At 36.1% G+C, this 19,596-nt stretch overlaps 1 protein-coding gene and 1 pseudogene across 3 annotated transcripts in view; both read right to left on the minus strand.

Annotated features, from left to right (window-relative positions):
- Positions 1-19,596, minus strand: part of SENP1 (SUMO specific peptidase 1) — a 118,453-nt gene that overhangs the window by 41,452 nt on the left and 57,405 nt on the right. For all 3 annotated transcript variants that reach the window (XM_077170694.1, XM_077170695.1, XM_077170693.1), the window contains 7 exons: positions 9,725-9,828; positions 9,356-9,642; positions 7,748-7,802; positions 3,826-3,864; positions 2,855-2,939; positions 2,486-2,641; positions 318-449 (listed from right to left, as the gene is read on the minus strand). In XM_077170694.1, coding sequence (XP_077026809.1) covers positions 318-449; positions 2,486-2,641; positions 2,855-2,939; positions 3,826-3,864; positions 7,748-7,802; positions 9,356-9,642; positions 9,725-9,828 — 858 coding nt within the window. The remainder of the gene's footprint in view (positions 1-317; positions 450-2,485; positions 2,642-2,854; positions 2,940-3,825; positions 3,865-7,747; positions 7,803-9,355; positions 9,643-9,724; positions 9,829-19,596) is intronic.
- LOC143691749 (coiled-coil-helix-coiled-coil-helix domain-containing protein 2 pseudogene) lies at positions 9,836-15,513 on the minus strand (annotated as a pseudogene).

A 19,596-nucleotide genomic window follows, 5' to 3' on the forward strand; every position in this document is an offset into this window, starting at 1 on the left:
GAAGATGTGAATTGCAGGGCAGGTGCCTTTGAACAGAATGAGAATAACAGTGAATAACTGTCCTCTCCTTCACTGTCCAAATCTTTAATATAAGAAAAGATAAATAAAGTGTTTCTCAGACTTTAAAGTACATAAAAGTCAACTGAGATGTTTGTTAAAAATGCATATCTCCACCACATTCCCTTTACTTATACAGGAGAATGGAGATGCCTGTGAGAGAGGGTATTCTGCTTCAAGCCATCCAAGAATCAGAGTTTGAGAAATAGTATGTTAACTGTTCACTTACTATTTCCATAAAGAAATGGGTGCAAGATTACCTCATCATTGAGCCAGTTCAGATGGTTTAGAGTTTGAATATCTTTGCGTGTAATGGTTAAGCGGAATGCTTCACTGAGAACTTCATCCTGGTTCCCATTTCGAAATACATTCTTTATTTCCTTCTCCATTTCCTAGGAAACCAAAAGGTATCAGAGCTCAAAAATACATGGCTCCAGGCAAACAAGATTTCACATCAGGCACCATAACCATCTCCAGACTATGTTTATCACTAATCAACTGTTTACTTCTGACTTAACATTTTGGTTTCTAGTAATCTCCCTGATTATTTCCTTCCATCCTATCTTGTTTTCCCTTCTCTTTTTCAGGGCAACATTCAGGCCCTTTTTATATTATTTATATTATTTCTAAAATCTGAAATAACCTTTTGCTATTAAATTTGCAAAGTCCATGAAATGATCTAATTATATTTTAATCTTTATATCCTTGGTCCAGATGATTCCCTGATAAAAAGAATACTTTCTCTCCTAAAAGATAAAGGGAATAAAGATAATGTCTTTTAGACACTATTTTCCTAGAAAAAAAAATTTCGTTCATTTTTTAAACATAAAATATGGAATCTAGCACAACTATGATAATGTATATACCAGTTATATGATAGGTTTTCAAAGAGAAATACAGATTAAGGAACAGATAATATTAAAATGTACACATATGTCTATGTATTTGCCAAATTTTCTAAAATGTACTTTTATTGTCTTAAAAAAATAAATTAAAAAAACCCTGAGTTTACTATTTCATGTCAAAATATAATATATGCACATTAAGTACACATGAGCTGCTGTAAAAAACACTTCGGCAGTTCCTCAAAAATTTAAACATAAAATTACCACATGACCCAGCAATCCCACTTCTAGGTATAAGCCCAAAAGAATTAAAAGCAGGGATTCAAACATATATTTTTACTCCAATGTTCATAGCAGCATTATTCACAATATCCAAAAGGTGGAAACAACCCAAGTGTACACATCAAGATACGAACTGACAGAACGTGGTATTTACATACAATGAAATATTATTTGGCTGTAAAAAGGAATGATGTACTGATATATGCTTCAACATGAACAAACCATGAAAATATCAAGTTGACTGAAATAAGCAAGACATAAAAGGAGAAATATTGCATAATTCCACTTACATGAAATAACTAGAATATGCAAATCATTAAGACAGAAAGTAGAATATAGGTCATCAAGGTGGGAGGGTGGGGTTGGGAAGAGGAAATGGGGAGTCAATTATGGGTGCAGGGCTTCTTTTTGGGGTGACTGAAAAGTTTTGGTAATGTACTGTGGTGATGGTAGCACAACGTGACTGTGTTTAACAGCACTGAATTGTATATGCTTGGGAGTGGTTAAGATAGGAGATTTATATTGTACGTATGCTACCATAATTTAAAAAAAGGAGTGAGACTAAAGAGATAATGACAATGAAATACAATACAGGATGATAACTGGATCTAAAAATGGAAGAGAAAGTACTCAAAAGGATATTATTGGGACAAGTGAAAAAAATGGCATAAAACTGTATATCAATGCTAAATTTCTTGACTTGAAAATTGTATTTAATGTGGTTAAATAAGTGGATATCCTTTTTTCTAAGGAAATACACGTGGAAGTATTAAGTGTTAAAGAAGCATGATATATACTACCTATTTTCAAATGTTTATAAAAAAGATTAATAGAAAGAAAGAGAGAAGAGAAAAAGGGGGGTGTAGGGTGAGAGAGAGAGACAGAAAGAGAGAGAGAGAGAACAAATGTGGCAAATGTTAAAAGTTGGGAAATACGGGTTACTGCTTAGGGGGTTCAGTGGAGTTCTTTGCACTGTTTTTGTATTACGTTTGCAACTTTCCTGTAAGTTTCACATTATTTCAAAATAAAAAAACTTTTAAATGAAAAAAAAAGAAATGCAAATCTACTAAATGCTTTTTCAACAAATTCACTAAAAAGCCACCCATAATTTCTCATCAATTTTAAAATATCCTTTAAAAATATAGTCAAGAACAGGATGTAAAATACATGAAAACAACAGCATACAATAAAATTTTAATACCAGAATTTCCATTGCTTTTGTTTGAAATTTGTCCAAAGCATTCTTTCTAACAAAGGAATTCATTTCTTGCTAGTGTAGGAATTTATAGTATGTAACTTACCTCTGTAATTTCAGGAAATTCATCTTCACTATCAATTAATTTATGACCCTTTTTTCCTGTTTCTTGGGTGACTGTGACAGGGACCTCCTTTTCAAGAGGTACACGAAGATGTAATTCTACTGAATCATGTACTGAATGTTCCTGTTCCTGTAATCTCTGAAATACAGAACTTCAGAATAAGTGGGATGAAGGAATCTATTTGCCTTATGTATACTGAGGAGTATTAACTGAGCAAATGAAGAAAATGTATCGCTTATTATACAATGCTGAAACTACCACACAACTTTGCAATCACAACACCTGTGATCCCAAATCCAAAAAAATGTTTCAACTTGAATGTGCTGTTTTAATTTTATCTCACTTTTTTACCTGGTTTTGAAGCTGTAATGCCAGTGCTTTCTGCTCTTCAATTTGGCGCAATCTCTCCCGTGCTCGAGAATCATAAACACTAGTTCTAGGAAATGAAAAGGAAAGTGACACAAATGTCGATTAGCCTCTTAATGTCAAGTACACTACTGAAGCAAAGTGAGCATTAAATATAAAACTTATATATAGAAAGTCTAAAATTCTTGCACTCACTTATCCCAAAATTCTGTATTTTAAGACACAGAGTAAAACCACATAGTATTATTGAAATTATCCTATGATTTCACTGAAATGTTGAAAAACATTAATTGACTGTTAAATGTGAACAAATGAATTTTATGGATATTTATAATCACATAGTCCTTTTCTGAAAATGCTTCTAAGACAATAGAGAAAAGGAAGTTTCATTCTGGAAATCCAAAAATGGAAATGAACCCCAAAGATTAAAGCAATACAGGAGAAAATACCATTTGAATATTTAAATTCAAATATCATAGCTATGATTAAATAGAATAAATATGTTTATTTTTAAAAAATAAAAAATCAGTAAGACCAGGAAGTTTAGATAACTCAAAAGTCAGTTTTGAAACTAGAAGAATAAAACTTTCAATGATTCTGCAAATGCCATAAATATGAATTATTCAATAAATTAATTTTACTAATACAGTAATTAGGGCATTTGTAATAGACCCATAGGTAACTCTGAAGTATTTTTCCAATTCAATTTGGCTTTGTTGACAATTCCAACAACTGTTTGGAATTGTTGGCCTCAACAATTGTTACAGAATTAATAAACCTGACCATACAAATGTTCCAAATAGAATTTTAAAGACCCAACTACTTAAAGTAATAAATAGGCACTTATCTACTGATGAAAAATTAGCAGGGTGATTGGTTAACTGTTTGATTTCTTCTAAGCGAAAATAAAGTGAGCAAGAAGGAAAAAGGATCCAAAAAAAAAAAAAATGACTTACAATTCTTTGATCCACAGCTCTGCCTGGAAAAAAGTAGGGCTACAGGTGGGAAAAGAAAAATGTGACAAATGAACAGAGAAAAAATATATAGAAATTTCCACCACTAAAAGTAATAATTTCAAAGTTCAGCTAAAATTAATTTTAGCATAGCTCCTTAGTTGCATGAGAGCAACATTATCTGAAAGAGCACATCACTTCTCAAGATCTATTTTAAACTAGAATTTCACCCAAATGGTTCAGATTGACAGTTTTTAAAAGATTTACTTAGATCTTATGGGTTCTTGAACTTCTCCTTCTCAGTCTTGACTGAAAATACATTCCTCCAATTCATAGTAGATACTGAAAATCCCCATCTACAGAATAGTCCAGATCAAACTATAATGAATCAATGAAACAAAGCAGAAAATGAGTGATATAACTCTATTACTGAAACACCAATTCTATTCTATGGGACCATATTCTATGGGACCAAGTCTATTCTATGGGGTGCTAGCCCAAGTGAATAATGCCTCCCAAAGACAGGCATTTTAACCGTCCTAGGGACCTTTTGTTCTCAATTTTCCTTACTTCCCTGACAACCCTAACTAAGAGAGTTCTCATAGAAACAAATGAAAGAGTGAACACTTTTCCAAAGAAAGCTTTTAGATACACAGAATAAATAAAGCAATCAAATTAGAAGTGAAAAAACCTGAAATTTATGGCGCTCTCCCTGATTAGCTCTGTGACCTGGAGCAAGTCACATCACTCCATAGGCCCTAATTTCTGGATTTGTAAAATACGGCAATTAGAGTCCCTTTAGTTCTTAAATCTCTACAATCTGTCTTGTGAGAGCAGGAATAAGGGGTCAGAGGGCATTCCTTGCTTCTTAGCCTAAGTTTTGAGAATTGGTGTTCTCAATCATCCTTATGCTGGATTTGGCAGTGAAATTTCTGTTCTATGCCCCTCGACTATCAGTGAATTTAATGAGGGGAACACACATGAGCAGTGGCCTATTCCCTTGGGGCAGTGGACTACTGATTCAACAATCAAGGCAGAAAACCACGGAAAGCACTGTGAAGGCTATTTATTTAGCATGCAATACTAAAAACAAATGAACATGAGAACACATTTATCACACAGTGTAAAGATGTAACAAGAACTACCCAGGATTTCATAGTTATGAATCATGTTATTCAAATTTGTCTGCTTCCTTATTAGAATACAAACTTAATGAGGATAGGGATTTTTGCCTATTTTGTTTACTGCTGTATCCTCTGCACTTAGAACAGTGCCTGAAACACAGCAGATATTAAATATTCATTTAATAAATGAATAAAGTAGAGGCAAGCACTTTTCTTCAATGAATCAAATCATATGCTAGATTAGGAAAGCAAAATGCAGGGGAAATTTGCTTTTCCAAAGAGATTATACATTATTTTTTATATAATTGAGGGTTATAATAATATCTAAAACTATTTATTGAGTACTTAGCACTCTACATGTAAAACTTTGCTCTGGGTGCTTTACAGATTACCTAAACCTCTTGATAATCTCCACACTACGTAAACCTCAATATAATTTATAACAAGGAATTATGACTCATACTGTACAAAAAAGGGAATTGATATTCAGAAAGATAGTCTGTCTTTCTGAATTTGTCTAGAAAACCAGGATTAGAAACCAAAACCATGTCTGCCCAATTTCAAAGATTATATATATATATTCTTTCTACTACTACTACTACTAAACAGTACCTTTCAGTAGTCCAAGACATTAAACCAAGGGAGAAGATGAGTGTGCCTGGGCTATTCAAGAGAACATTTCAGGTTCTTTAAGAAATTCATGCACTGCTAAAAAGATTTATTTACTAAGCACTCATCACATTTTGGGCACTATGACTGGCACTGGGTGATAAGTGTAATGGCATGAGTAATGAGCAAGGCACAGGGGCAGATATGCTGAAGGGAAGAACAAATAAAATCTGGAGAATTCTGAGAAAGCGTCTGAGAAAAAATAACACCTGCATCAGATTTTGAAAAGCAAAATAACAGTTTACTTAATGGACAATGAAAAAAAAGGAAGGATGAGAATGTACAAAGCACAGATATGAAACAGCATGGCATATTCTGGGAAATAAGGGTAGGTCTTCATTGCTGAAGCTTAATTAAAAGGCAATGGCAGGAAAAGTTCCCTTGGGGGAATGGTGAGAAAGGGGGAAAATACAACTTCCCCAAGTGGAGAATTCTTGTTATCCTCACAAGCAACAGGCTGAGCCCCCAATCTTGGGGGCTGTTCATATGAAACTTAACTCTGCAAAGGATAGGCTAAGCCTACTTAAAATTAGGCCTAAGAGTCACCCCCAAGAGAACCTCTTTTGTTGCTCAGACGTGGCCTCTCTCTCTCAGCCAACACAACAAGTAAATCACTGCTCTTCCCCTCTCTACATGGGACATGAGTCCCAGGGGTGTGGACGTTCCTGGCAACATGGGACTGAAATCCTAGAATGAGCTGAGACTGAGCATCAAGGGATTGAGAAAACCTTCTCGGTCGAAAGGGGGAAGAGAGAAATGAGACAAAATAAATTGTCAATGGCCGAGAGATTCCAAACAGAGTCGAGAGGTTATCCTGGAGGTTATTCTTACGCATTAAATGGCTATCACCTTGTTAGTCAAGACGTAGTGGAGAGGCTGGAGGGAACTACCTAAAAATGTAGAGCTGTGTTCCAGTAGCCATGTTTCTTGAAGATGACTGTATAATGATATAGCTTTTGCAATGTGACTGTGTGATTGTGAAAGCCTTGTGCCTGATGCTCCTTTTATCTAACTTATCGAGAGACAAGTAAAATATATGGATTAAAAATGAATAAATAATAGGAGGAGCAAATGTTAAAATAAATTTAGTAGATTGAAATACTAGTGATCAATGAAAGGGAGGGTTAAGGGGTATGGTATGTATGAATTTTTTCGTTTTCTCTTTCTTTTTCTGAATTGATGCAAATGTTCTAAGAAATGATCATGATGAATATACAACTATGTGGTATTATGAGTTGTTGATTATATATCAAGAATGGAATGATCATATGTTAAGAATGTTTGTGTTTGTATATTGGTATGTTTAATAAATAAAATTAAATTAAAATTAAAAAAAAAAGGCAATGGTAGGAGATTTAAACTAGGGAGTCAATCAACTGAGCCTTGGAGAATAGGCTCCAATTTAACACAGCATAACCCAATCAGTCTTACCCAACAGACCATTTCTCCTTCCATCTCATTCTCCAATCATCACTAGGAGAAATACTTAATGGACTTGCCCTAATGACCCTATTGCCCCTTCACCCTAGTCTATGTATTACTTTGCTTTATTTTTCCTCCACACACTTATCACCATATGGCACATATGTCTATTTGTTTACTTTCTATCCCCCATGCCTCCCCTCAACTAGAACGTAAGCTCCTTAAGAGCAGGGACTTCATTTGTTCACTCCTGTTAACCTCAATGTCTAAACAGAATATGGCACACAGTAGGCTCACAATAAGTATTTGCTAAAGGAAGGAATGGGTAATGGAAATAAGCCTGTTGATGAAGTTTTGAATACCATACTAAGGAATTTGGACTTGATTCCACGTCTGATAAATCACCCTTGAAGGAAATTAATGAATAATTGGATATGCATTTTAGAAAGATCACTCTGGTTGCAGCATGGAAGATGGATTTAAGAACAAAGTAGAAGAATGGATTAGAGAATATGATGGAAGATGGAATAAAGAATGAAATAGAGACTAGAGGAGGACCAATCAGAATGTCATTGAAATAGTTCAAATGACACATGAGAGAGGTCTAAGTTGAGGCAGTTTTACTTTATATTTTATGTACTTCTTAGTGAAGAAACTGATTAGTGAGAGGGAAACCAATATGCTAAGAATGAACTTATTCCAAAATTTACCTGGGAGTTGGAGTCTGAGAATCTTTCACTTTGAGTAAAATGACAGAATCTGATCCTAAATAAAGAAACACAAGAGCATATTAATAAAATTCCATAAAGTTATACTTTCTAAGTATCTATAGTCTAAGCTCTCATACTTATTGTTATATTTCATTTCCACAACATAACTTAGCATAAGGATAAAGATGGAAGAGAAAGAGAGGCAGAGCCATTTTCACTGAGACCAGAAAGAGATTTCAGTGATGACCCTGACTGACAAATAAGACAGTCACTTTGAAATACAAGCATATTTGCCTTTTAGCATCTACTCCTGGGCTGTGCTTATTCCCTGTGCTCCTGCTTTCTCTTCCCAGGGAATAAGAACATGGAAAGATTTCTTAAAAGCCTTCACAAAGTTCTTAAAAGTCATAGGATTGAATAAGAGAAAGAAAGAGGGAGAAAGGAAGTGGGGGGACAGAGAATGGGAGGGAGGACGGGAGGGAGGGAGATAGGGAGGGAAGGAAGGAGAAGAAGAGAAAAAAGAAAGAGAAACAGCATTATAAAAGAAGCAGTAAAATCTAAAAAGTATATTTTTATCATTCTATCATTTATTTTCTGTGTTGAACACTCTTTAAAGGCAGGAACCATGTTTTTCTAAGAATATGATTATAATCTCATTTAAAGCATTTACTAAATGGTACAAGAAAAGTAATTAAAGAGTATAATCTAGTATATTTGTTCTAGTTTGCTTGCATCTAAGTATCTCCCATACAAGGTATGTTTCTTGGATTAAAAGGTTTGTTGGGCTTTTTTTTTTTTTGGTGACAGTTCTTAGTAAATCACCTAAAAAGATTTAATACAAATTTTCATGGATATATGTAGCTTTCTAATGATACTACAAAAAATTTAACCCCCAAAGGAAAAACAAAAAAACAAAAAAACAACCAGAGGAAGGAAGAGTCTTAGACTGGTACTCCATCTGTCAAAAGATCCCTAATGTCTAACTACTGAATCTAAAATTTGCATTAAGTTACATACATAAATATATACCATTAATACATACATAATACAGACATAAAAAGGGGAGAAACTAAGGAATCAAAAAACCCTAGCAGAGCAAAACCTGAACTGTCTGGAATGCTTAGAGACTGAATATTTTGGTTAGTGGAGAGTTAGATAGAAAATTCCTTTGCTTCCAAAGCTTGCTGACAACCATTTAAAAATATACAAACACACTATAAAGGTTTCATAAGTATTGCATAGCAAATACTTACTTAGGTACTTATTTGATGTTTCAAATCTCCTAGAACTTCAAAACTTAATTTTCATTGTAAAGAACTAGAAACAGAGAAAGTGCTGAAGTAATTGGTCTGAATATACTCTGACTTGAGACTCTGTACAGCAAGTCTTTTAAATAAAATATTATATCAAATCATTTGTAATCTCCATGCAAGAAAAAAATTATTTGCAGGTTTACTCATGGTAAGGTTAACTGAATTATATGTCCCTAAGGTATCTTACATATTAAGTTATACATATATTACAAGTTTCCCTGTATTTCACATAGGGTCAATAAACAGTTAATTGGCTATTAGGATTAAAAATATATTTATATGATACAAATTTTACCTTCAGATTGTGTATTTGAAGTTGGTAAGTTATCTGGTTGATGTGGAAGAGAGTGGTGATGGCGGGATTGAGAGAGAGGATCAGAATCTTTGGATCCAAATGCAACAACATCTGGGGTATAAGATGACAGGGGATATACACTGTGGGACAGCTGTTCCTGGGTAGTTAAAATGCTGGCTGATCCAGATGATGATGTATCAGAGCCAATGAGCTGAGCAGCACAAGAGTTTCCATTTTTAAACAGTGGATCTTTCAAAGTATGCTTATTGGAACTAAGACATCGAGACCTAGCAAAAGAAGAATATAGTTTCAATATCAAAAAACAAACTTTAGAATTAAATTCTCTTAAAACATGTTTCTGTGACTCACAGGTGCAAAGGAAAATGTGTGGTGGGTTTGGCTACAGTAAACTGTTTTCCTGTAACCATCTGTAGCAGCTGTCTGTAAATTTCTCTTTCTTCTTCTTGAACTGTCTAGAAAAGAAAAAACACTTAAACACATGCAATGAGGCAAGTATTTCCCAAAGTAGTATCTAAATTTATAGGCTTTGCCAAAATTCAGGCAGAGTCCTAAAGATAATTAAGAATTATGGTACATTAAGGATAATCAAGAAAATTATAAATGTGCATAACAGAAGTAAAGTAACTACCAGATTATATTTTGGAAAATTATGGGGCATGTACATAAATGGTGCAAAGAAACTACAGGATATGAAACCAGAAGGATAATAGGCAATGATTTTTGAATCAGATGATAAAGAATTCCAGAAATAAAATGTTTGAGGACCTCTAAATTAGGATTCCAACAAATTCCTTGACTCCTGACACTTCTTAGAAAAGAAATCATAAAGAAGTAACCAGAATAGGCAGGATCAGTTAGAGTGGGGTATCTTGCTAACAGTTTTCTACTCTTATCCAATTTTTAAGAACGCAGGTTAGTTTATGGAAATGGCTTTTCAAACTTATTTGCTTTACCTTTCTATAAGTCCCAATACTAAATTTAGGAAAAACCACATTCATTTATGGACCTAAACATCTATTATACTCCAGTCACGATACATAGAACACTGAATAAAATAAAATAAAGTTCCTGCCCTGTGGAACTTACATTACAGACTGGTAAGTAAAAAACTGGTCAGGTAGTACGAAGAAAATTAAAAGACAAGGAAACAGAAAATTATGGGAGGACAGGAACAGGTAAGATCTCTCTAAAAAAGGAGTTCTTTCAGCAGAAACTTGAATTAAGGGAAGAAGTAAGTTATGGAAATATACAAAGGAGGAATACTTCTAGTAGAGAAACAGCAAATACAAAAACCCTGAAACAGGAATGGGCTTGATGTGTCCAAGGAATAGTAAGATCGTTGTGAATGATGAGAAGAGTGATAAGAAATGAGGTCAGTTACTAGAGAATCAGATTACAGGACATGTAACCATGGTAAAACTACAGATCCCCTGAAGCAGTGGTCTTTGTTCAGCAAGTAACATGCCAAATATATATATATATATATATATTCCTTTTTTTTTTGCATGGGCAGGCACTGGCAATCGAACCTGCGTCTCTGGCATGGCAGGGAGGAACTCTGCTGGCTAAGCCACCATGGCCAGCCCTCCATTAATTTTTAAAGTTTTATATATGGTTTAATACAACCACCAATCTTCATAAAATAATTTTAAGGCCTTGTTCCAAGGCTAGAAGCATCTTGCACTGTGACATTTCAATACACATATTCAATACACTTTATTCAATTACAAAAGTGTTAAAAACAGGATGAATTAAACAATTACCCATACAAAGGTAAATAGACACTGTAAGTTTTATTTCTTCTTGAATCTTTGTTTTGTGTGTTCTAGTTTGCTAGCTGCCGGAATGCAATATATCAGAAACAAAATGGTTTTAAAGAGGGGAATTTAATAAGTTGCTAGTTTACTATTTTAAGAATGAGAAAATGTCCCAATCAAAGTAAGGCTATAGAAATGTCCAATCTAAGGCATCCACGGAAAGATACCTAGGTTCAAAAAGGCCAATGATGTTCAACATTTCTCTCTTAGCTAGAAAGGCACATGGCGACCATAGTGGTGTCTGCTGGCTTTCTTGTGGGTCTACAAAAAGGGACTCTCTCCAAAATGTTTCCTCTTCTAAAGGATTAATGGGTGGAGTCAAAACTCCATGGAAGTAAATGATCAAAAGTTACCACCCACAATGGGGTGGGTCACATCTCCATGGGAACAATCAAAATGCTCCTAACCAGCAACACTGAATGAGGATTAAAGGACATGGCTTTTCTAGGATCCACCAGATTCAAACCGGCACATTCCACTGCATTGTCAGTATAATGTTACCAACCTAATAAAATACTGAAGTGTGAGGTATGATAACTCCCTATAAGAAAAAGCTAACCTGAAGCATGAATAGTTGTGTGACAAGAAAAGGAAGGACTGGTTGAGCACTGGTGGAAGAATGGACCCAAAAGCCAAACTTGTAGTGTTTTATATGAAAAAAATAAACCTCATATTTTATCCCTTAGGCATTAATACTGCACCCCAGATGATGACCATCCCCTTCTGTAGTGTTTATAAAGAGACTGTCTATGGTATTACACAGGCGCTTCAGTAACAGCACAAAAATTATAATGGCTAGAAAGACAAAATTACCAGATATAAATTAATATTAATAACCAAATTTGTAATTTTTGGGCTATTCTACAGGGAAGGATATGAGGATTTGAGAAATAAATTTAAAAACCTTAATTAAAATAAATACTTCTGTGAAAATTATCTGAAACTACAGAATGAAATACCACTATAAATTATTAGTTTTAAAAAGATCTTTGCTGATCATCTCAATAATAATCTATATACAGAAAAGCTATGTTATCTGGTACTACTAACTGGAATTTTCAACACTTTCCAAATGTAAATCTTCTCTTTTTTTTGGAAGAAAATCACTTTATTCTAATTAGTCACACATTACAGCTGCTGGTTTAAGGAGGCAACATAAACATCTGTCCAGCTCCAAACTCTACACCATCTCAGTGAACTCTTCTATGAGAACACCCTTCCCTTTTGTGATTCTGAAGCAAAGAAGTTATTGATAGAGAAGTTTTAACTGGTGATTTTACACTTTATATTTTTACTACCAATTACAGTTTTATGCTAAATTAACTTGGTCATTAGATCAGATTTTCCATTTCTTCATTTTCAACCTCAGATTACGCTAATCCATTTGCAATCCTGCACTGCTTCATCACCTCACTGAAACCCTCACAAAGCTTAAGGTCACCCTGGTTCTGGCACACTCCAAAAACTTTTTCATCTCATAGAGGCAAGGGCCAAACTTCTGCCTCTGCTGATATGCTGGCTGGGCTCCCTGAGGCTCCTGGTAAGTGATGTCAGGACTTGAGGGTTCAGCACTGCTCCCGGCATGTGATGGCATGACCCAGAGTATGCCCAACAGCAGAGCCCACAGCCACGCCAGCTGCAGTGGTTGCCATCTAGGCCATCAGACCTGGCTGCCAGGGTGCAGCAGCAGGTGAGCCAACTGCAGATGGTGGGGCTGCTGCTGGCAGCTGAGCTGCTGGCACTGGCCTGGATGCAGCTCTTATCTGAGGTGCCCAGCTGGCAGGAGGGGCCACGCGTGAGGTATGGCTTCAGCTTCCACGCGGCATCACAACCAGGCAGCGGTAGCTTCTAGAAGGACAAAAGCCTGAGGAGTGAGCCTGGCAGCTACTGTGAAGGAGAGTAGAGGGTGCGAGCCCAAATGTAAATCTTGACTCTACTTTTCCACCATACCAAATAACCAAATCACAACACAATGGGGTGAAAGATACACTGTTTTCAGAAGTGGTAAGATGACTGAAGGAAAGGGAAATCAGAAGAGGAATACCACTTAGCACACAGAAATTAACTCAATTAAAAATGCATTTTAGCTTATCTCTACTGTCCTACCACACTGGATAAAAGGCTTTGACTCAATTATCATATCAGAGGGAAGAAAGCAAAGCAGATAAATTAGTGTAAGAAGCTATTTTGCATAAGTAACTCTTGGGACCAAGGGAAAGTAAGGAAAAAATTGCTATTAAGATCTCAAAAGAACATTGAGAAAAGTGAGGTAGAAAGGAGCTTTGCTTGTGCTACCCTAAAGATATCAACCATAAAAAAGATAAAAACACTTTTCTGCTCTTTCATGTCACACAGCAAAATCTTTTTTTAGAAAAATGTTTTTGAGCTACCTGAAGAACCAAGGTACCCTAGAGAAGTCTAGAGTAATTCAATGTAAAGAACTAATTAAAAAAGCTAATTCAAAACACACAAAAGCCCCCCCAAATCATTTTCCTCAATAAATGCATCTTCAAAGAAAAGGCTCCATATGAGCCTGAACAACTTCACAGAGTGACTAGACAACACAAAGTGAACAGGAATATATGTTTCACACTCCACATAATTACCTAAGGTCTCGTCAACCTTATACTTTTTATTTAAAACTTATTATATGATTTTATTCCTTCTATTGAACTTATAGAAGGTAAAACAAATCAATAATAATAATAATGCCAGAAGGGTGGTCGCTATGGATGGCAGAGTTTTTTTTGAATCTTATACTTTAAACCAATTTAGGGTTTTAAAAAAATTACATGACAGACATACAATTTCTGGGAAGACAGTAGAGTGGGGTGGACTGAATTAACCCCTGCTCTGTGGGACAAGATAATGGACAGAGACAGAATGTCCAGGATTGTGTTCTCAGGGATTGAGTAATCAAAGAGGATCTCCAGGGTATTTTGAGGAGGGGGAGGATCAGGACAGGAAGAGTGAGATGGGTTGGACTGGCATGCTCCCCACTGCGGGTGCTGATGATGGTACATGGGGAAATGCAGACTGGAGGGAACTGACCATCCCTCTGCTCCAGCCTGCCCCAGCTGCTGGCTGGAGAGGTCACTCTGAACAACTCTACAGGTGGAAGCAACTGCAGGAAGCTGGAGGCAGGCCTGGCCGATCACCATGAAGAGCTGTGCCCCCAAGCTCTGGGAGTCATTGTCAAGCTGGATGCTATGAATAGCTGACCCTTCAGGTGCGGTGTTTGACAGATCCACTGGGCACTGGGAGCTGAGGATCAGCTGAACCTCTGGGTGCTGGACAGGTCCTCCATCCTCTGTGTGAGGACCAGCCATTCCACAGCCACAGGTGGGAAACAGACACCCTGCTGTGCATGCCATCTCCCCAGCTGGCACTGTAGTCAGGGAGGTGTAGGCCTGAGGGAGGAGGTGCCTCAGGAGTGCCACCTGCATGTGAGAAGCAGTAGATGCAGGCCACCTACACTGCAGCCAGGGAGGGACAGGCCTGGGGGTAGGAGGTGCCTCAAGATCACCACCTACCGGTGAAAAGGGGCAAGTGCAGGAAGAAGGAATACCTATCTGGCTAGGGTTTTCTTTTCTTTTTCATTTTCCTTTTTTTAATACATTTTTTTCTCTCTATATTTTTTATTAGTAGTATTACTAATTTCTTATTTATTTTTTACTTACATATATTTTAGAAAATATATTTATTGATTTTTGTTACTTTTTATTTAAATTTTTTATTTTTAATTTTCTCTCCTTTCCAAGGGCACCAGTCTAAGTTCACTGCCAATATATTTTGGGGCATCCCCTTCTGACTCTGAGATCTATAACAGGTGAAGTGTGGGGGTTTTTTGTTTATTTTTCATATTTTTATTATGTTATTTTATTGTTATTATGTTTTTAATATAATTTTTGGGGGGATGCATGTGCTGGGAGACATACCCAAGTCTCCTGTGTGGGCAGGCAGGTGTTTGACCACTAAAATACCTGTGTACCCTGGCCTAGCTTTTAATAGACCCTCAAATAGAACTGTACTCCCTCCATGAGATCTGGGCTTTGGTTTGGTATGGAATTACTGAAAAACCAAGTGCAAAAGCAAACCTTCAGCACAAAGCCAGTTAAATACAAAATTAAGACAAGTGAAGGAAACCAACTTGCAAAATAACCTTATTAAGATAATCAAATGCTCCAAACACAACAGAAAATCACAAAGCACAAGAAGATCACAGCAAAAATGGCCCAGGCAAACAAACAAATCAAAACACCAAAGGGGACATAGAATATGGAAAAACTACCCAAGGATATTTATAAAGAAATAAAGGATATCAGGAAGACATTAGAAGACCATAAAGAAGAATTTGAAAGATTAAATAGAAAAATGGCAGATCTCACAGAGATGAAAGATACAGTAGACTAAATCAGAAATATATTGGAGACATTTAACAGAAAATTTGAAAAAGAAGGAAAAACAAATGAGCTAGAAGACAGAGCAATTGAACTAGCACTCAAGAAAGAACAAATAGCAAAAAAAGATGAAAAAAATGGAACAGGGTCTTAGGGAAATCACGGACAACAAGAGGTTGTAAGAATCACTGGTGTCTCAGAAGGAGAAGAGAAGATTAAAGGGCTGGGAAAGTAAGCTGAAGATTTAATCAGGAAATCTTCAGGAATCAGGAAATCAGGAAAAACTTTTCAACCCTTATAAATGATATAAAATGCAAATAAAAAAGGCCCAACGAACTCGAAACAGAATAAATCCAAATAGGCCTATATGAAGACACATACTAATCAAACTGTCAAATGTTGAAGACAAGAAATCCTGAAGTCAGCATGAGAGAAGCGATATACTATACACAAGGGCAAACATATAACACTGAGTTTGGACTACTCAACAGGCACCAAGAAAGCAACTAGGCAGTTATACCAAATATTTAAGATCCTGAAAGCAAAGGGATTCCAGCCAAGAATTCTTTATACAGCCAAGTTGTCCTTCAAAATGAGGGAGAGATTAAAATCTTCAAAGACTGACAGAACTAGTCAACAAGAGACATGCCCTACAAGAAACATTAAAGGGAGTCCTGTCAGCTGAAGAAAAAAAAAAAAAAAAAGACTGGAGAGGGAGGTCTGGAGGAGGATACAGAATTGAAGAATACCAGTAACTGTAATTTAAAGGTTAAAAAGAGACAGAGAAAAAAGAATATATTGATCTGACAAATAAAAACTAAAGGATAGGATGGTAGATTCAAGAACTGCTTTTACAAATAACTTTAAACATTAATGGACTAAACTCACTAACTGTAAGATACAGACTGGCAGAGTGGATTAAAAAATATAGTCCATCTATATCTAATTTACAGGAGTCGCATCTTCGAGCCAAGGACCCAACTGAGAAAATGAAAAGATAGAAAAAATTGTTTTATGAAAGTTGTAACCAAAAGAAAACAGGAGTAGCTATACTAACAAAAGGCAAAATAGACTTTAAATGTAAATACATCATAAGAGACAAAGAAAGACACTACATATTAATAAAAGGGACACTTCACCAAGAGGAAATAAAAATCATAAATGTTTACACCCCCTCAATCAAGGAGCTCCAAAGTACATGAGGCAAACACTGGAAAAACTGAAGGGAGCAATAGATGTTTTAGCAATAATAGTGGGAGACCTAAATACAACACTCTCCACTATAGATAGAACAATCAGACAGCAGCTCAACAAGGAAACAGAGAACCTCAACAATGTGATAAACAAATTAGACCTAACAGACATATACAGATCATTATACCCCAAAACACCAGTATATACTTTCTTCAGTAGTGCACATGGAACGTTCTCCAGGGTGGATCATATACTGCTAAACAAACTGAGTCTTTATGAATTTAATAAGACTGAAATTATCCAAAGCACTTTCTCTAACCACAATGGAATAAAGGTGCAAACTGATAACCAACAACAACAACAAAAAAAAAAACAAAAAAAAAACGAGTTTTCACAAATAAATGGAGATTAAAGAGCATACCCTTAAATAATCAGTGGATCAAAGAAGAAACAGAAATCTGTAAATATCTAGAGACAACCAATGTCACTCCTGCGTACTCTTGAGAATGCCAAGAGCTCAAACTGAGATTCTATAGGAGTTTCATGCACTAAGTTTGCAATAATTTCCAGAGGGTTCCTGGACAGATGGGTCCTGAGACCTAGAGGGACCAAACTCTTCAAGATTATTAATTACGTGCCCCTGTCTTTTAGTGTTGACACCCCTTCACAGGAACAAGGCAGAATCAGCATTATCCAAAGGTCCCTATAGACTGGGAGAAGAATCAAAAGAGAAGGAGGAGGTATAACACAGAGAATAAGATTTGGCAGAAGAGTAGGACCTCTGAATCACTATATTAATATTCCTTCTAGCTTCCAGTGTTTGGGAGCAGTGGGAAGGAAAAATCTGAGATGGGAGAATGGTAGACCATGACAAACTGGAATCTGTTCTGTACCTAGTTGTTGAACTGCACTTTGAAAATCATTGCTTCTTTCTTTCTTTGCTTTGAATATATATTATATAATAAAAAAGTTTTTTAAAAAGAGAATATATGAAACTGCAATCTAAGAAATTTCATTCTCCAATCCCTAGGGTCATCACCCCTTTCCAGCTCAAAGAATTGAGAACGGTTATCTTCCTGTTATCTCTCAAGACTGGAGAATTATCAAATGACAGGGAGTCAGGAGTTAAGGTTTAATAGATGATATGACTACTAAATCACTACATAAATACTCTTTTTTTTCTTTCTGGTATATTAGAATAGACAGAGATGAAATACCTGAAATCTCTGAATGGTGATCCAGTTGCCCTGACCCCTGAGAATGAGTATAAAAGCCCTTGTACTTTTGTTCATTTTTTGTTTTTTTACTTTAGAAATTTGTAAGGGCAAATACCCTAATGCTAATGAAGGAACCTGAGTCAGTCATTAATTGGTTCCAGTTCTAGTTTCACTCCTTTACTTTATAAATTGTTTCAGCCTATACTGCTATTGAAATAACTCCATCTCCCTTCCTTTCTGCTTACATTTGCTAGTGAAATGATAACTCTGTCTCTCTTCCTCTTTGCTTACTACTGAAACTGTATCAACTTCTTATCTCCCTTTGTTAGAATCCATAACAACCTTGAACCTCCTAGACCAGGGAAGACCCTGGGTCTTTTGGGTCACTAGGCCATCTGCTCTCCTTCTTCAAGTTCAGCAATAAACTCTTTATCTCTTAAAAAAAAAAAACTACAAGACAAAAGCTAAGAATTTTTCACTGTTTGTGCTGGTTTGAAAGGAAGCATGCCCCCTAAGAAAAGCCATGTTTTAATATAAATCTCATTTCATAAAGGTAGAATAATCCCTACTCAATACTTTATGTCTGAAACTGTAATAAGATCATCTCCCTGGATGATGTGATTTGGTCAAGAGTGGTTGTTAAACTGGATTAGGGGATGACATGTCTCCACCCATTTGGGTGGGACTTGATTGGTTTATTGGAGTCCTATAAAAGAGGAAATATTTTGGACAATGAGAGATTTGGAGAGAGCAGAGAATGCTGCAGCACCATGAAGCAGAGAGTCCACCAGCCAGCAACTTTTGGAGATGAAGAAGGAAAATGCCTCCTGGGAAGCTTCATGAAATAGGAAGCCAGGAGAGAAAGCTAGCAGATGATGCCATATTTGCCATGTGACCTTCCAGCCAAGAGAGAAGCCCTGACTGTGTTTACCACGTGCCTTCTCACTTGAGAGAGAAACCCTGAACTTCACCGGCCCTCTTAAACCAAGGTATCTTTCCCTGGGGGCCTTTGATTGGACATTCCTATAGACTTGCTTTAATTGGGACATTTTCTCAGCCTTAGAACTATAAACTAACAACTCATTAAATTCTCCCCTTTAAAAAGCCATTCCATTTCTGGTATATTGCATTCTGGCAGCTAGCAAACTAGAACACTGTTCTTTGTATTAATATGGAGGACACAAGGATTTCTCCTTTTTGAAAAAAATGAGGCACCTTACTCTTTGGGACCTCAGTAAAACAACAATAAAAAAAAAATAGTGCTACTTTAGGTCCATTATATTCCATTTAGAACCATTTCAGACAAAGAGGAGATTCTAGGCTGAGTGACTCTCAAAAGAACACATATAAGAGAGCTCTATGGGAAGATGGTAGACTAGGAATCTACCAGGAATCAGTTCTCCACCAAAACAACTATTGAACTGGCAGCAACTGTCTGAATCAACTATTTTGAAACTCCGGAGTCTAGGTGAACATTGTATAGCATCAGAGCAGGAACAGGAGAAAAAAGTTGGGAAATGGTGATAAATACCATTGAGTTTCACCCTCTTTGCAGCGACTTCCATTTCCCCTTCCTCCAACCTGATGATGGG

Source organism: Tamandua tetradactyla, chromosome 7 (assembly GCF_023851605.1).
Source record: "Tamandua tetradactyla isolate mTamTet1 chromosome 7, mTamTet1.pri, whole genome shotgun sequence".
NCBI classification, from domain to species: Eukaryota; Metazoa; Chordata; class Mammalia; order Pilosa; family Myrmecophagidae; genus Tamandua; species Tamandua tetradactyla.